At 43.5% G+C, this 15,650-nt stretch overlaps 1 protein-coding gene across 3 annotated transcripts; it reads right to left on the bottom strand.

Moving 5' to 3' along the window:
* Positions 1-9,210: 9,210 nt before the first annotated feature.
* LOC121541704 (transmembrane protein 127) lies at positions 9,211-15,024 on the bottom strand. Of its 3 annotated transcripts, none has more exons than XM_041850956.2 (4): positions 14,655-15,024; positions 12,438-12,617; positions 11,749-11,910; positions 9,211-11,283 (listed from the first exon to the last, which is right to left on the bottom strand). In XM_041850956.2, exons 2-4 carry the CDS (start codon positions 12,613-12,615, stop codon positions 10,892-10,894), a joined length of 732 nt encoding a protein of 243 aa, XP_041706890.1. In that variant the 5' UTR covers positions 12,616-12,617; positions 14,655-15,024; the 3' UTR covers positions 9,211-10,891. The 3 variants fall into 3 exon arrangements, with proteins under 3 accessions (XP_041706890.1, XP_041706888.1, XP_041706889.1); XM_041850954.2 differs by lacking the exon at positions 14,655-15,024 and adding an exon at positions 14,106-14,648; XM_041850955.2 differs by lacking the exon at positions 14,655-15,024 and adding an exon at positions 14,523-14,648.
* Positions 15,025-15,650: the final 626 nt, after the last annotated feature.

The raw sequence follows: 15,650 nt of genomic DNA, 5'->3' as shown, positions 1-15,650 counted from the left end.
GCAAGAACTGGCAAATCTGGTGCAGTCCATGAGGAGGAGATGCACTGCAGTACTTAATGCAGCTGGTGGCCACACCAGATACTGACTGTTACTTTTGATTTTGACCCCCCCTTTGTTCAGGGACACATTATTACATTTATGTTAGTCACGTCTGTGGAACTTGTTCAGTTTATGTCTCAGTTGTTGAATCTTGTTATGTTCATACAAATATTTACATGTTAAGTTTGCTGAAAATAAACGCAGTTGACAGTGAGAGGACGTTTCTTTTTTTGCTGAGTTTAGTATTTTAACATATAAAAAAAAAAGAAGAGATAAATAATATTTGTCCAGCCTTTGCTGCTAAGCTTGCAGATATGCATAATATGCTGCGACCCTAACCAAGAAATGTAATGGTGAATTATATGAATCATGCATTGAACTGTAGCCATCTATTTTGCCAACAATGACTTACTGTATGTCATGGCATTTTGAGTCAAATAAAACCTATTTTTAAAACCTCTTTTAAAGTTGGTTTTGAAGCATTCAACTGGGAATTTGATATTTTTTACTGATATTATGAGTCTGTTTGTTTCATATCTGCAAATTAGTTAAAATGCTGTCAGTTTCACTTTAAAGGGCTAACAAATAGGATTTGTGCAGATCAATAGGATTTGAGTTAATACACGATTAATACTTGATTATTAATGTTTCAATCAAAACATGAAAAATATTAACTATATTCTACATTAACAGATTGTACCTCAATTGCAAATCCTGAATATACAATCACAGAAGGAAAGCTTACTGTGCTCACTGCTCACACAATCTTCTTGTGTTGTTCCTTTCACACCCTTTCTCTCACTATCTCACACTCTACTTGTTGATTGGTTAGCAGAGCAGGTTTTTTTGCACACCTGGTACATTTGCATGTTAACCCTTTGCCTTCTGTCTTACACACACACACACACACACACACACACACGCAAACCGATAAAACACACACAAATGCAAACAACTGCAAACACAAATTCTCAATATATAATATCATATGCTTGTCCCTGAACCACACCCACAGGGAACACTATCTGATTACTCAACTATCACTGATTGAACATTGACCTAAAGGTAATATCTGGATTGATAGTGTATTGTACCAAGTGTAGCCTACTACTTCTGTCTGGGCAAAGATGCAGCCAAACCTTTGTGTGAATTCTCTCTCTCCATTGTCTCTTCATGCCTGAATCAAAGACTGTGCACATGAAGCTACTATGCTACTATGTTACTTTGCTATAATATGGTAAGTATTAACATTCCATCTCAGGTAGGACATGGGAACAGATCCGGGTGTGAAAGGGGGAGTACTGAATCCTTAGGATAAGGTGCTGTCCAAAACGGGATAGAGTGCGGTACTGCCTCAGGGCCAGTAGAGGGACCTGTTCCAGTGTTGGCTGAGCTGTGGCACGTGCCTACACATCCCTCACTGCCACAGTTACACACTTCTAGGCATTACATCATCGGCTCCATGCTTCATACAGAGAGAGTATGCACACACAGGCAAGCACTCTTTCTAGTGCGCCCTCATTCACACTTACACTCCTCGAGTCTCTCATAAAGGGATTATTCTCAATCTCTTGTCCTGTGCTGAAATGCATTATGAGGTATTTAATAGATTAATAGATCTGCACATACACACAACAACAATTCATGTTCTCCCCATATTTTCACTGCTTTGTCCATACATAGACCCCTATATACACCTCACATGCAAACAAACTGCCCCCAAACAAAGTGACTACTGTTATCCCACTACACACACACACACTTCACTTCATTCAAGGCCTCATACAGGCCAGGTCTAGAAGACCCCCAGAGCAGTCACACTGGGCACAGAGGTAAACACTACACTGTAGAATATATTCAATAGGTCTATTTTATCAGAGCTCCCTTGCCATTACCATCAAATTACTGTCCATATACCTAGAACTGACATGTTAGCCCACACTTTTAGTTCATACATTTATATACTCATAATATGTTTCATGACATGTCAATAACACAGTATTTGCTACATCTGTTTGGTAGTGATGTAGGCCTAATAAATCAGCCTATTGCATATGCAAGCTATTCCAAGTCTATTCATGTTAAGTGCCAAGGTAGGTCTAAATTCTACTGTAGGCCATTTGCTCTTGGTCTGTCCATTTATGCTCTCAATATATTCAAAATCATCTTCATTATTTGTGCAGCAGCTAAAACAACCTCCGTCAATCCCTTCACCGCACAGATGTGCACAGGCAGGATGACTGTCAGCGGACGCGGCGATGCTAGAGCGCAATGGAGAAACATCATTCGTTTCTCCATACCAGCGAAAAAGCACTAACTCAACAACGAAGGGCGAGAACAAGAGAATTAACATGATCTACCCATATCTGTATTTCTTTCCGTTCACGCATTCGGCCTGCATAATGTGCGTGTGGGTCAGGGAAAGCGCTCTACTCCACTCGCGGCTCTCTCCCGGTGGGGGAAGCGGAGGTTCGAGCTCGAGCGAGCATCGTAGGCTACAACCCGCGCGCACAACCGCTCACTTTTGCCACATTCCAATCTCGCCGTCTTTACTTTCACTCCAATAAGCAATATGAACAAAAACGGTATCCCTCTCCCTCCATATCGCTCTCCCCTTATCGCTCTGCCACAACAACCTTGGAATCACCCAAATCCTTCTCCCCGTCAGCGTGCAACATGTAAAGCGGCAGGATAATGGATGGCAATGCGGTGAATGGCGATAAATATAGAAAAACGCAGGTGTCGATGTGCGCCGCGCTGCGTCGCCTACTAGGTGCGCGTATTTCTCTATGGAAATGATGGAGCGCTCGGCTCCATCAGCAGCTCCGCACTTACTATTAGCGGCAGAAGCAGCACAGACAACGCCGAATGAAGACGAATTATGTCGCCCCACTGCTCCTCGGCGAGCTGTCCGATTCGGGGTTCGCAGATAGGGACGGACGGTGGAGCGGCTGTATAGCCTAGGCCTACTCGTGTGGCTCCGATCGAGGGAGGCTGCAGCCGCTAGTACTCGTAGCAGAGATCGGGTGATGGAGGCATAGAGAGGATGCGTGCATCAGCTGTGTCACACACCCACCTCCGCCCCGCCCCTTCTGATGACCACAGCACCGCCCCCTTCCCAGACCCGCACCGCGCATGCGCCCACACTTCCAGCAACAAAGGTGTGAATTATTCCTCCACCTCAGAATAGCATACAATGTATTGATTCTGTTCCACACAGAATACGTGGATAACAAATACAGTGGCTACTGCTGGAAAATGGGGACCCCTGCCAATTCTGCAATTTCTCTTTCTGTGTCTATCTCTATGTATATATTCCTTTGAGTACTGTACGACTGAATTACACATGACCGGACAGGATGAGTGTGTATGTGTGTGCATACGTGCGTGTGTAGCTCAGGCTGCAGTTCTTAGTACGGAGGGCAAGCGAGGCCTTGGGCAATCATGATGCCCAGTTCCCAGGGGCAGAGAGAGAGAGCAGAGCTGGCTGTGTTTGTGTAGGGGAGGAACTGGAGCCTGAAATCAGCTTTACTCAGGACTAGTCGAGAGAGAGGAGAGGAAGGCAGGGATAAATTGCAGAAAGAGACAAACGAGAGAGAAAGAGAGATATCAAAGATGAGGAGGGAGAGGGCAGAGAAAGAGAAATTAGCCTATGTTGAAGCTGTAGCAGAACAGAACCTTTAACTTGTCTGTAAATGGATAAGTAGGACTATGTCCTCTCTTCTAAATCTCTGACTGGGTTTACCAAACGAACATGCAGGCATTGAGTTCAAAATCACAGAGCTCACACACAAAATAGGCCTTTACAGGTATTCAAAAATATTACATCATACATTCAAGCAAAACATATCAACCCTTTCATTACCACTGGGGGCCAGTATGAAAAATGTATGCACTCACTAACTGTAAGTCGCTCTGGATAAGAGCGTCTGCTAAATGACTAAAATGTCAAATGAGTATGAGAGATTCTGGTTTCATTTGGAGTAAATCACATTATTTTCACTAGGCTTTCCAATGTCAAGAAATGTGTGACTCATTTCCACTCATAATGCCTTCTTCATACACACTCCACTGTGTGCACACATTCAGAACTACTACAAGCAGTCTTCCACACATAACCCTGTCAACATGATCAGAAAACAGCCATGTTCCTTCATACCAGAAGAGGCAGGTGGGAGGAAATATAGGAGGATGGGCTCATTGTAATGGCTGGAATGGAATAAATGAAATGGTACCAAACACATGCGTAAGTACAATAGCTTTGGTTCAGTTTTTCTCAAGTACTCATTAAATTGTTGCTAGTGGTTGTACTAAATTATCCTCTAATTACACAAGTTGCTTTTGTTTACATTGTGAACCTAGCAAGTCAATGTAGCTAGCTAGCTAGTAGTAGTAGCTTCTTGACTTCATAAATCTTAGTAAAATAACCAGTGGTGTATAGTCGAGGCCATATGGAACCAAAATCTACTTTATTTATAATTATTTCAATTCACAAGCTAGAATGAACGTGCGTGTCAGCCATCAAGAATTGAACCTCAGCTATTCTTGAGCTTGGACGTGATGCAACGCGAGCGCAATAATAATAATAATAATAATAATAATATGCCATTTATCAGACGCTTTTATCCAAAGCGACTTACAGTCATGCGTGCATACATTTTTGTGTATGGGTGGTCCCGGGGATCGAACCCACTACCTTAGCGTTACAAGCGCCGTGCTCTACCAGCTGAGCTACAGAGGACCACACGCAACACGGGCAATGAAGCAGCTTTCATTGATTTCATAGGAAGCATTTCCTCAACGGTTGACGGCAATGCCGGACACCGATGGCTATAGTGTTGCAGGGCCGTAACACAGACCTGCACACAAGCCACTCTCAAACTCAATTCACCACACACACACACGCTTCGCTTTCCCAGTCGTATAGGGACAAACAGGACTGTCAAGAGACTACACACACTAAAGCAAATATATGACTGTTGTCGCCACGCATATGGTGACCCCCACCGGACATTAAAAACACACAAAACGTGCATTCACATTTCATGCTGTACTGATCTACTACTAAACATAAACAGAACACAGGACCACAGATAAGCTACTAAGGGAAGGAACCGCATGCAAGTACGCTAATAAAACAGGATCTGACATCCATCTTGAATAACACCACTGTTCTTTCTCTCCTCTCCCTCCTCTTTTAACATTTCTGAGCAGCCATGGCTGAATGTCACTAAAGAGGAGAAAAGGAGAGACAGAGGAAAACTGAGGAAGAAGAAGGGATACAGAGGAATCTCACAGCTCCACTAGTAGGCTCATCCCTGTCGGTTCTCTCCTAATCCCGCTCTCAACTCCTCCATGTGGAGATGAACTCCACATGCACACTACACACACGCATGACTCAGGAAGCTCTGTTGAAAGGATTGTCCACTTCCTCACAGAATCAATCAATCAATTTTATTTTATATAGCCCTTCATACATTAGCTAATATCTCGAAGTGCTGTACAGACACCCAGCCTAAAACCCCAAACAGCTAGTAATGCAGGTGTAGAAGCACGGTGGCTAGGAAAAACTCCCTAGAAAGGCCAAAACCTAGGAAGAAACCTAGAGAGGAACCAGGCTATGAGGGGTGGCCAGTCCTCTTCTGGCTGTGCCGGGTGGAGATTATAACAGAACCATGCCAAGATGTTCAAAAATGTTCATAAGTGACAAGCATGGTCAAATAATAATCAGGAATAAATCTCAGTTGGCTTTTCATAGCCGATCATTAAGAGTTGAAAACAGCAGGTCTGGGACAGGTAGGGGTTCCATAACCGCAGGCAGAACAGTTAAAACTGGAATAGCAGCAAGGCCAGGCGGACTGGGGACAGCAAGGTGTCAGCATGCCCGGTAGTCCTGACGTATGGTCCTAGGGCTCAGGTTCTCAGAGAGAAAGAGAGAACGAGAGAATTAGAGAGAGCATACTTAAATTCACACAGGACACTGGATAAGACAGGAGAAGTACTCCAGGTATAACCAACTAACCCCAGCCCCCCGACACATAAACTACTGCAGCATAAATACTGGAGGCTGAGACAGGAGCGGTCCGGAGACACTGTGGCCCCATCCGAAGACTCCTGGGCCAGACTACACTCAATCATATGACCTACTGAAGAGATAAGTCTTCAGTAAAGACTTAAAGGTTGAGACCGAGTCTGCGTCTCTCACATGGGTAGGCAAACTGTTCCATAAAAATGGAGATCTATAGGAGAAAGCCCTGCCTCCCGCTGTTTGCTTAGAAATTCTAGGGACAATTAGGAGGCCTGCGTCTTGTGACCGTAGCGTACGTATTGGTATGTACGGCAGGACCAACTCGGAAAGATAGGTAGGAGCAAGCCCATGTAACGCTTTATAGGTTAACAGTAAAACCTTGAAATCAGCCCTTGCCTTAACAGGAAGCCAGTGTAGGGAAGCTAGCACTGGAGTAATATGATCAAATTTCTTGGTTCTAGTCAGGATTCTAGCAGCCGTATTTAGCACTAACTGAAGTTTATTTAGTGCTTTATCCGGGTAGCCGGAAAGTAGAGCATTGCAGTAGTCTAACCTAGAAGTAACAAATGCATGGATTAATTTTTCTGCATCATTTTTGGACAGAAAATTTCTGATTTTTGCAATGTTACGTAGATGGAAAAAAGCTGTCCTTGAAACAGTCTTGATATGTTCGTCAAAAAGAGAGATCAGGGTCAAGAGTAACGCCGAGGTCCTTCACAGTTTTATTTGAGACGACTTTACAACCATCAAGATGAATTGTCAGATTTAACAGAAGATCTCTTTGTTTCTTGGGACCTAGAACAAGCATCTCTGTTTTGTCCGAGTTTAAAAGTAGAAAGTTTTCAGCCATCCACTTCCTTATGTCTGAAACACAGGCTTCTAGCGAGGGCAATTTTGGGGCTTCACCATGTTTCATTGAAATGTACAGCTGTGTGTCATCCGCATAGCAGTGAAAGTTAACATTATGTTTTCGAATAACATCCCCAAGAGGTAAAATATATAGTGAAAACAATAGTGGTCCTAAAACGGAACCTTGAGGAACACCGAAATGTACAGTTGATTTGTCGGAGGACAGACCATTCACAGAGACAAACTGATATCTTTCCGACAGGTAAGACTGAATATTAGGGTTTAAAATAAATACATCATTGAAAAAGAGTGCCATCAACTGGTAGTGGACTCCAATAGAGGTGCCAGTTTAGATATAGGTAGAATTGTCCCAGCACCCCAGTGAGGACGTAAATGACCAGTAGAAGAAAGGGGTACAATTCACACTTTATTACCACACAGCAAACAGGAAGAGGAGACTAATAGAAGTGTAAGTGATAGTGGTTGTGTGGTCAAAGACGCACTAAACACCGGTCAGGAAGTCCAGAGGCTGGATTGTCCATATGAAAATGTCCAGATGTGAGTTGATGTGGAGGACAGGAGTTTACTGAGGTTGTCTCAACCTGCCCTCCTCCTGGAAACAACTAAAGAGTTGAGGGGCAGACTGGTGTCTCAAACCCCAGGCTAGGCCACTGATTGGCTAACCCGGTCATGTGATTCTGGTTACCCTTAGCAACACAGTGTTCCAGGAGCAGAGGTGTGAAAGTTGAGGGGAAGAGTGTCTTTAAACAATGGAAAGCCCATCCCCCCACTACCTCTGCAGGGTAAATAGTGTCTTAAGAGTTGTGTCTCTGAGAGAGGATAAGAGAGGGCCCTGAGAAGTACTCATGGGCAACTGTAAGGGTTTTCTGCAATCATGTTGTTTTGGAAATGTACCATATTCCAGACTATTTACATGAAAATCTGTTCCTTCAGATACATTTCAGTACAGTAATCCAGTGCTAACACATTCACACATGTACCTACATGTGTATGTATGTTGTGTACATGTACACAGGCTCAGACACACATTCACTTACCCATCAGAGCGACACCATCACTAAAATAGGCTCTTCGCCCCCCCCCCCTTTCCTATCTCTCATTCACAAATTCACTGGTGACATCAACAATTTGTCAAGGTTACTATGGCAATGGTTTCCGTCCAATGGGAGAAGGGGGTGGAGTCATGTGACAGTAGAGGGCGCGTTGGGGGGGGCTTTGATAGGAACAGTGCAACCTAGGTGTAAACCAACCTTGTGCCCATCTACTAATAGGCTACACTCAACCATATCCTTAGATTATTTATATTTACCAAGGAGTGGTTTGTCTGCTGAGGTTATTGCTTGCTGACAGTGGGGACATCATGTTCACAGTGAGTCCTGCCTGGCTAACCCTAAAACCTGCCTATGCATTCAGAAAGACTTCAGGAAAGACGTGGGACAGTGCTGAGATGGAGAGGTATATTTAGAGCCATCTGATTGTCAATGAAGAGGAAAGAAGGTTAGCAGTCCCTATACTGAATCTGACATATACCCCAGGATACCTACTGTCAACAACAGACAGGGTTCAGATTTCAATAATGTCCAGGGGTGTTAGACACTCCCATGACAAATAAGAACATCCCCTCACACAAACACAAGCCAGTAACTATGGAAAATATTGATATTGGTCCAGACAACTTTTCTTTGGATAGGATGGGACCCTGCATAGAGTAGTCAGATATACACTATGAAGATATACATATTCCATTACAACAAACATAATCGGGGGACGATCTCATTGTTTTTGGTTTAAGAGAAAATCCCTAGACCTCTACTACTGTAGATGCCTCATTTGATAATAAGATGTTCCCACAGGCTGAATTTGGGTAGCAATTGATTTTATGCTACTGTTTCGACTGGCATTTACTAGGAAAATAGTATGGCGTTAGGTACTTAAAACAATTAAAACACATTTCCATAACCTAGTACCAAATGGTGCCTGTTGTGGGGGCTTATTTAAATGAATCCCAAAGAAAACAAGTAATTCATACTGTAGGTTATTACTGGGTAATTACCATGTAAAGTTAATACCTGGTCATTTGGTACCAGCAAGCAACATCATTTGTTAGATGATCTTGTGGTTTTGGATGAAGATCATTTCCTGATGATGTTGGTTGGAAATTAACCTATAGAGGCAGAGATGACGGACACCAACACATACAGCAGATGAGTGGGAATGAGAGTAACTAGACTGGACACTTCTGTTCTGAAACAGAAAGAAAATGCATTTACACATTTTACAAATACACAAAAACTGTTTAATGAATAAATAGCATCACAAACAACAATACAAAGTCTGATTCATAGAGATGGGACTGTGACCCTGGAATAAGAGAAGGAATGTCTTCCTATGTACCTGAGGAAAAGATTGAGGGCCGGTTTCCCAGACACATATTAAGCCTTGAACTAAAAACATAATCTCCATTGAAAATGTTTCCTAGTCCAGGACTAAACTTAATCTGTGTCCAGGAAACAGGTCTTGAGGGTATAAGCGGATAAGGAAAACCTGATTCTAGGCAGCCATCTTAGCGATCTTAATGAATCAAGTCAATATCCATGGTCCTACCGTCATATGCAACCAAGCACCATCAAGGAGCTTGTCTTATTGGTTGCCTTCAAGTAGGATAAGCATACATACAGTGGTTTGTGCTGTACTGTAGACATCTAAAGATGCCAAACCGGGACATATTTTCACAGTGATCTGTAGTATCTAGTGACCAATAGTTGTGTCTTCATTATATGAAACATTTAAGTACATCAAATATTTAATGCATCATATTTGAATTTGATTAGATATTAAGTCATTTAAAGGCAAGAGCCATGTATTTACACTACCTGCTGTGGAAAGGTAAGACTTCATATCCCCACTCAATCTTTCCTATAGTAGGAAACAACCATGCTAATAAATAGTGCCTCAGTGATTGATTCAAGCTATAGTGGCAATAATAGTCATAAAAGCCAAATGGGCTTTTTAAATTGAATTTCTCAAAGGAAACTCCAGTTTCACTACACTTCAGGTAAATCTTCCATAGAAATCTGTGATTTCTTTCCACCATTTAGGAAACTTAAAGTGTCACTATGGAAGACTGTGCAAAGGGTTTAAGAAGTTAAGATAATGCATACGTTAGAAAACAACCTGTTAAAATAATCAGAAAAACCTTCCTCTAGGGATTTTTATGATAACTAGACAAGGAGAATAGGTGATCGTACAAACATGAGCTATGTTTAGGATCGCAATGTTGTGCAGCGTCTGAACTTCTGCTCATTGAACATATTTTCTGGTTCTGAACCGTTACAAACCATTCGCTGATCCTGAACATACCCCAGTCGTTATTTTGCAGTAATGTGATCAGGGTCAAAGCTTGTTCCCATTGACGAGCAGGAAGGGAATATAATGCCCTGGTCACACACAGACAGAAATCGCTTAACCGTGTTATGTTCTTGTCACACTTTTCCAAATATCACAGCAAGCCAAATAATGATTTATCTTGGTCAAGTCAAGTTTGAGACGCTGGGCATAAACTCCCACAAGGAAAAAAACAAACATTTTTTAAACCCATAAATGGGTTATTGACTTCATGTTGTGCAACTGTACATACACAGACCCGATTGGGCATGTTTTAGGCAGACAAACATTAAAACAACATGAGGAAACGTATCTGTTCTCTTTTTTGGCTCCTGACTGGATTCCACCGGCTTGGTCCAGTGAAGCAATAGGGATCCAAAACATAACCAGGGAAGGCGCCAGCACTGCTGCCTAATTAAGTCTGTTACAGGCCATGTGTGGTCCTGGTTTGCATTCTAGTCCTGAACTAAGCCATAGTTCGCCTTTTGGGCCACACATTCAAACCCCTACCTCTGTAGCGGTCAGAGAAACCCCTTTAACAGTCTCCACTTCCACCCACCTCCCCCTGAGTTAGTTCAGGCAATGCGTCTCCTGCCCCTCCTCTCCGTCAGACTGGCCCACTCCCTGCTCCCTGGGGGTAAGGGGCTCTGTGTCACTGTCGTCCCCCTCCACCACGGCTGTGTAGTCCCTCTGGGTGGAGGTGGGGTCCCCCGGGCCGCTCAGGCTGATCACACCGGCCAGGCAGGAGAAGAGCAGGCCCAGCATGGTGATGTAGAAGCTCTCCCCTGGGTAAGGCTTCATCGCCGTCGCCCCTCCTCCTCCCTGGCTCCTGGAGCCAGACCCAGGCCAGGTCCAGCCCTCTACCCATTCCCACAGTGGCCCAAACTTGCCCTCCTGAAGGTTGCAGTAGATGATGTACAGGCAGGCCCCACACACTCCCAGCACAGACAGGAGGAGAACCACTGGGTAGAGAGGAAGGGAAAGGGAGAAAAGAGAGAGTGTAAGGGTTAGAGAGAGAGAGAGAGAGAGAGAACGAGAGAGAGAGAACGAGAGAGAGAGAACGAGAGAGAGAGAACGAGAGAGAGAGAACGAGAGAGAGAGAACGAGAGAGAGAGAACGAGAGAGTGAGGGTAAAATAAGGGAGAGATAGAGAGAATTACATACTAATTAATCCCAGAGAGAACTGCAGAGAGAGTTATGTATTCTAACATGCCTCAGCAAACATGGCTCTTATGTCATTCTATGAGAGTTCATATTTTATGAGGCCTGTGAGAGGGCATTCTTCTTCAAGTGATGACAGTATTGTGATAAGCCCTCAGTGAGAGAGAGAGAGACAGAAAGAAAGAGATAAGACAGCAAAAGCGGCCAAAGGAGGAAGAGAGAGAAATAAATAAAAATGAGACAGATAGACAGAGAGGTTGGGTTACCTGTGGAGATGTGGAGTGACACCACCAGTCGAGGGTGGGACATCCCAGTCCCCAGGAAGTCCAATAGGAAGGAGGAGCTGGAGAGCAGAACAGCACTGTAGCACAGAGCCGCCAGGGCATAGAGCAGCCACACCCCCCAGCCATTTACGCCACCCAGTGGACCTACAGGGAGGGAGCGCGCACACACTGTAAATGCACACACACTGTAAACACAAATACAAACACTTACACCCACAGCTGCTCACAGACTAGTGCGCTCAAACAGGGAATACACACGTGCATACGGACAATGCAAACATAGAAGAATAGAATACATAGACACACTTTATCAGACATAACGTGAGCACATTTTAACAGTGGCACTTGTGAACTCTCCTACAGTGTCAACATGACACTTGCCCCCCAATCCCCCTTCCCGAAAAAACGTGTAAATATTGGACTATATATTGTGTCTTCGTGTATTATACTTATGCTAAAATGTTTATTCTATTCTACTGATTTACTTTGTTTATATTATTTTATTATTTCTTATTGATGTTGCATTGTCGAGAGGGAACCTGCAAGTAAGCATTTCGTTGGACGGTGTATACCATGTGTATCCCGTACATACAACCAATAAAACTTGAAACTGAAACGTGAAAAGACAATCCTCAGGACAACACTTCTTCCACCTCCAGTCTTGCCCTTACCTGTGTCAGTGAGGTTCTGGGCAGCTTGCAGTATGAAGGCCACACCATAGATGAGCTGTTTGCCTCCGGGGTCAGTGTTGTTCATGACTTGGATCCAGTTGGGGTCGGCGATGGATGTGCACAGGGACACCAGCGTGAAGCACTGGCACACCGCAGCCGGAGACATGCTCAGAGTCATGGCTGGAGGGGAGACACAATGTACTTATCAAGGCAGCCCCACCCATAACACTTTTTACAAATGATGCTGCTTTACAACAGAGAAAGGTTTTTCAACCTCAGAGACTTTGCAACAGTTGCCAAATGCATAGATGTGATGTCAGCATTTAGGCTAGGTGTTGTACTAGTCTGCACTCTGGATTTTCTTACGCACAAAAATCGTATTTCTCTCCAAATGTTGTGCACAAGTTTGTTTACATCCCGGTTAGTGAGCATTTCTCATTTGCCAAGATAATCCATCCACCTGACAGGTGTGGCATATTAAGAAACTGATTAAACAGCATGATCATAACACAGGTGCACCTTGTGCTGGGGATAATAAAAGGCCACTCTAACATGTGCAGTTTTGTCACAACATAATTTGGCAGTACGTCCAACCGGCCTCACAACCTCAGACCACGTGTAACCACGCCAGCCCAGGGCCTCCACATCCTGCTTGTACACCTGTGGGATTGTCTGAGACCAGCCACCCAGACAGCTGATGAAACTGAGGAGTATTTGTGTCTGTAATAATGCCCTTTTGTGGGGAAAAACTCATTCTGATTGGCTGGGCCTGGCTCCCCTGGCTCCACCCATGGCTGCACCCCTGCTCAGTCCTAATGCATTTATTTAAATTTACTGATTTCCTTATATGAACTGTAACTCAGTAAAATCGTTGAAATTGTTGCATGTTTCGTTAATATTTTTTGTTCAGTATAATAATATGACACCAATGTATGTACAGCTAGCGCCTAGAGAGTAAAGAGAGATTATGCACACACAAAAAGCATAACTAAACAGCACAGTGTTCTGGCGCAGGTTGTAGGAACATTGCCACTGTAAACCTAATGTTGGGAAACCTGAAATATGAGAGCTGTTGAATGAAGAGCAACATTTTCTCAGAATCAATAGCTAACATTGTTAGTAATAATAATAATATGCCATTTAGCAGACACTTTTATCCAAAGCGACTTACAGTCATGCGTGCATACATTTTTGGTGTATGGGTGGTCCCGGGGATCGAACCCACTACCTTGGCGTTACAAGCGCCGTGCTCTACCAGCTGAGCTACAGAGGACCATAAAAGGCAATGCATATGGCACTTAACCCTTCACTAACCAGCAGCTAGCCTAATACACTACAAAGTCTGTTGGAGACTAAAATGTACACTCGCTAAAGTTATGTGCTATTCAGGGTTAACCAAGTAAAACAAATAAAAACGTAATGCGACACAACTGAATTGTCTATTGTTCAGCATATTGTCTGAAAAGCAAGCTATACATGATGGGGGTGTAAAATTAGGCATTGCGAAATTTCACATTTCCAACCTTTCTCGTGGCCTGAATTAACTCAGATAATAAATTGTCAATCAAGTAGCTAGGTACTATTTAAAATGCACGCGCACAATAACAACCCTGCCCAGGCTCCATAATTCAGAATTTGGCTAGCTAGCTAGTGGCTAACGTTACTTACCGAGCTAAGAAAACAAGGAAATCCACGAACATATAGTTATTCTCATATATAGTTATTCATATATCAATGACTGACAGGTGTGGCTCAAAATATATGTTTTCTTAGTTGACATAATCACAATCCATTTCAAAGCACGGGATTATCTGATTTGTATTTAGCCAAAGATAATAGATATACTGACAAGATACATGTCTCTCTGCCCTAAGAATGGGAGTTGTTGTCCACAAAGCCGCACGGCGTGCTGTCTAGCTCCCGCCTATCCTTTCTATGCTATGCTATGCTATGCTATGCTACGGCCTAATGCCATGAACATGCATAGCATAGCCATCTCGAGGTAACTCCGATACAACGTGTTTTTTCTCAAAGTTGCCGGGATGTCACGTGTCCTACACTCGTAACAATTTAACCATTACGAACCTTCTATTCGATCAAATAAACCTCACGTAGCATATAAGCAATTCATTTTTTTAGTTGACCAAATTCGACACTCTCATTGACCTCCATACAAAAACGACTTGCTGAGTGGGCGTAACAACGAAAAAACGCAACCTGATGGAGGGACAGATTTTCCGCCGAGTTGAGCCTCTCTCTTCCCTTTCCTCTGGATGACCGGAAATTATAAAACCTATTGCTATTCGGGGTCCTTGGGACGTCCCTCCACCCCAATTTAACGTTGAACTGTAAAATTGTTATGGAAAAGGGGCTGAATAGTCAATCTGAAGTCTGCATTGGCCGTGCAGAATTAACGGTGATACAGCCTCTCCAGAAGTCAGGGCATTCATACTTATTGCCTTCGCCGAGCAGCTTTAAAAGACAATTTATGCTTGATCAGAAAAAATGGTCGGAGGCTCCATATGGAGGGTGTGAAGCAAATGCGAAGCCCAGGAGTCACGCAGAGGCCAAATCGAGCGCCATACCGCATCGCCGTGCACCTCCCCAATGACGATTTTATCATGTAAATCTTGGTGGGGCAAACAAAACAAAAAAATGGGGGGATGCATGCCAGCAACGCCACTACACAACACTAAACAATACATTAATTGCACTATAACAGTGACAAACGGTGCCCACAAACTGTTAGGGCCTACATAAAGCTGTCCCAACAGCAGAGCTTTATTTTCAGCACCATGGAGTGAATCCTTACCACTGCTACACCTGGCTATCAGCGGAGCCTTGTCTGGCAGCGAAACAGTTAATTCAGCCTCATTTACTGCCTTTAAAAAATAACATAGCTGATATGGCTGACTTGCTTAAACAAATGTGGTGTCTACTGACAATTGAGATGTACAAACGATGGTATAAAGTGACGACGAGCAGATGAGGCAATCCGTAATTTCGTTTAAGACATTAATGAGCGAACTAGGACGGACGTAGTCAAAATAACTATTTGTTTGGCACTTTTGAAATGTACAGCGACAGAATTCAGAACATGGGCCGTCCTTACAGTATTCTCCCTGTACACCAAATCAGAACCGTAGGATAAATACAGGTGGCATATAAGCATACAATGAAAACGTTTATCTAAAACAGGCTATAGGCTACATG

The sequence above is a fragment of the Coregonus clupeaformis genome, chromosome 27, assembly GCF_020615455.1.
Source record: "Coregonus clupeaformis isolate EN_2021a chromosome 27, ASM2061545v1, whole genome shotgun sequence".
NCBI classification, from domain to species: Eukaryota; Metazoa; Chordata; class Actinopteri; order Salmoniformes; family Salmonidae; genus Coregonus; species Coregonus clupeaformis.
This window is presented reverse-complemented; position numbering and strand designations above follow the sequence as displayed.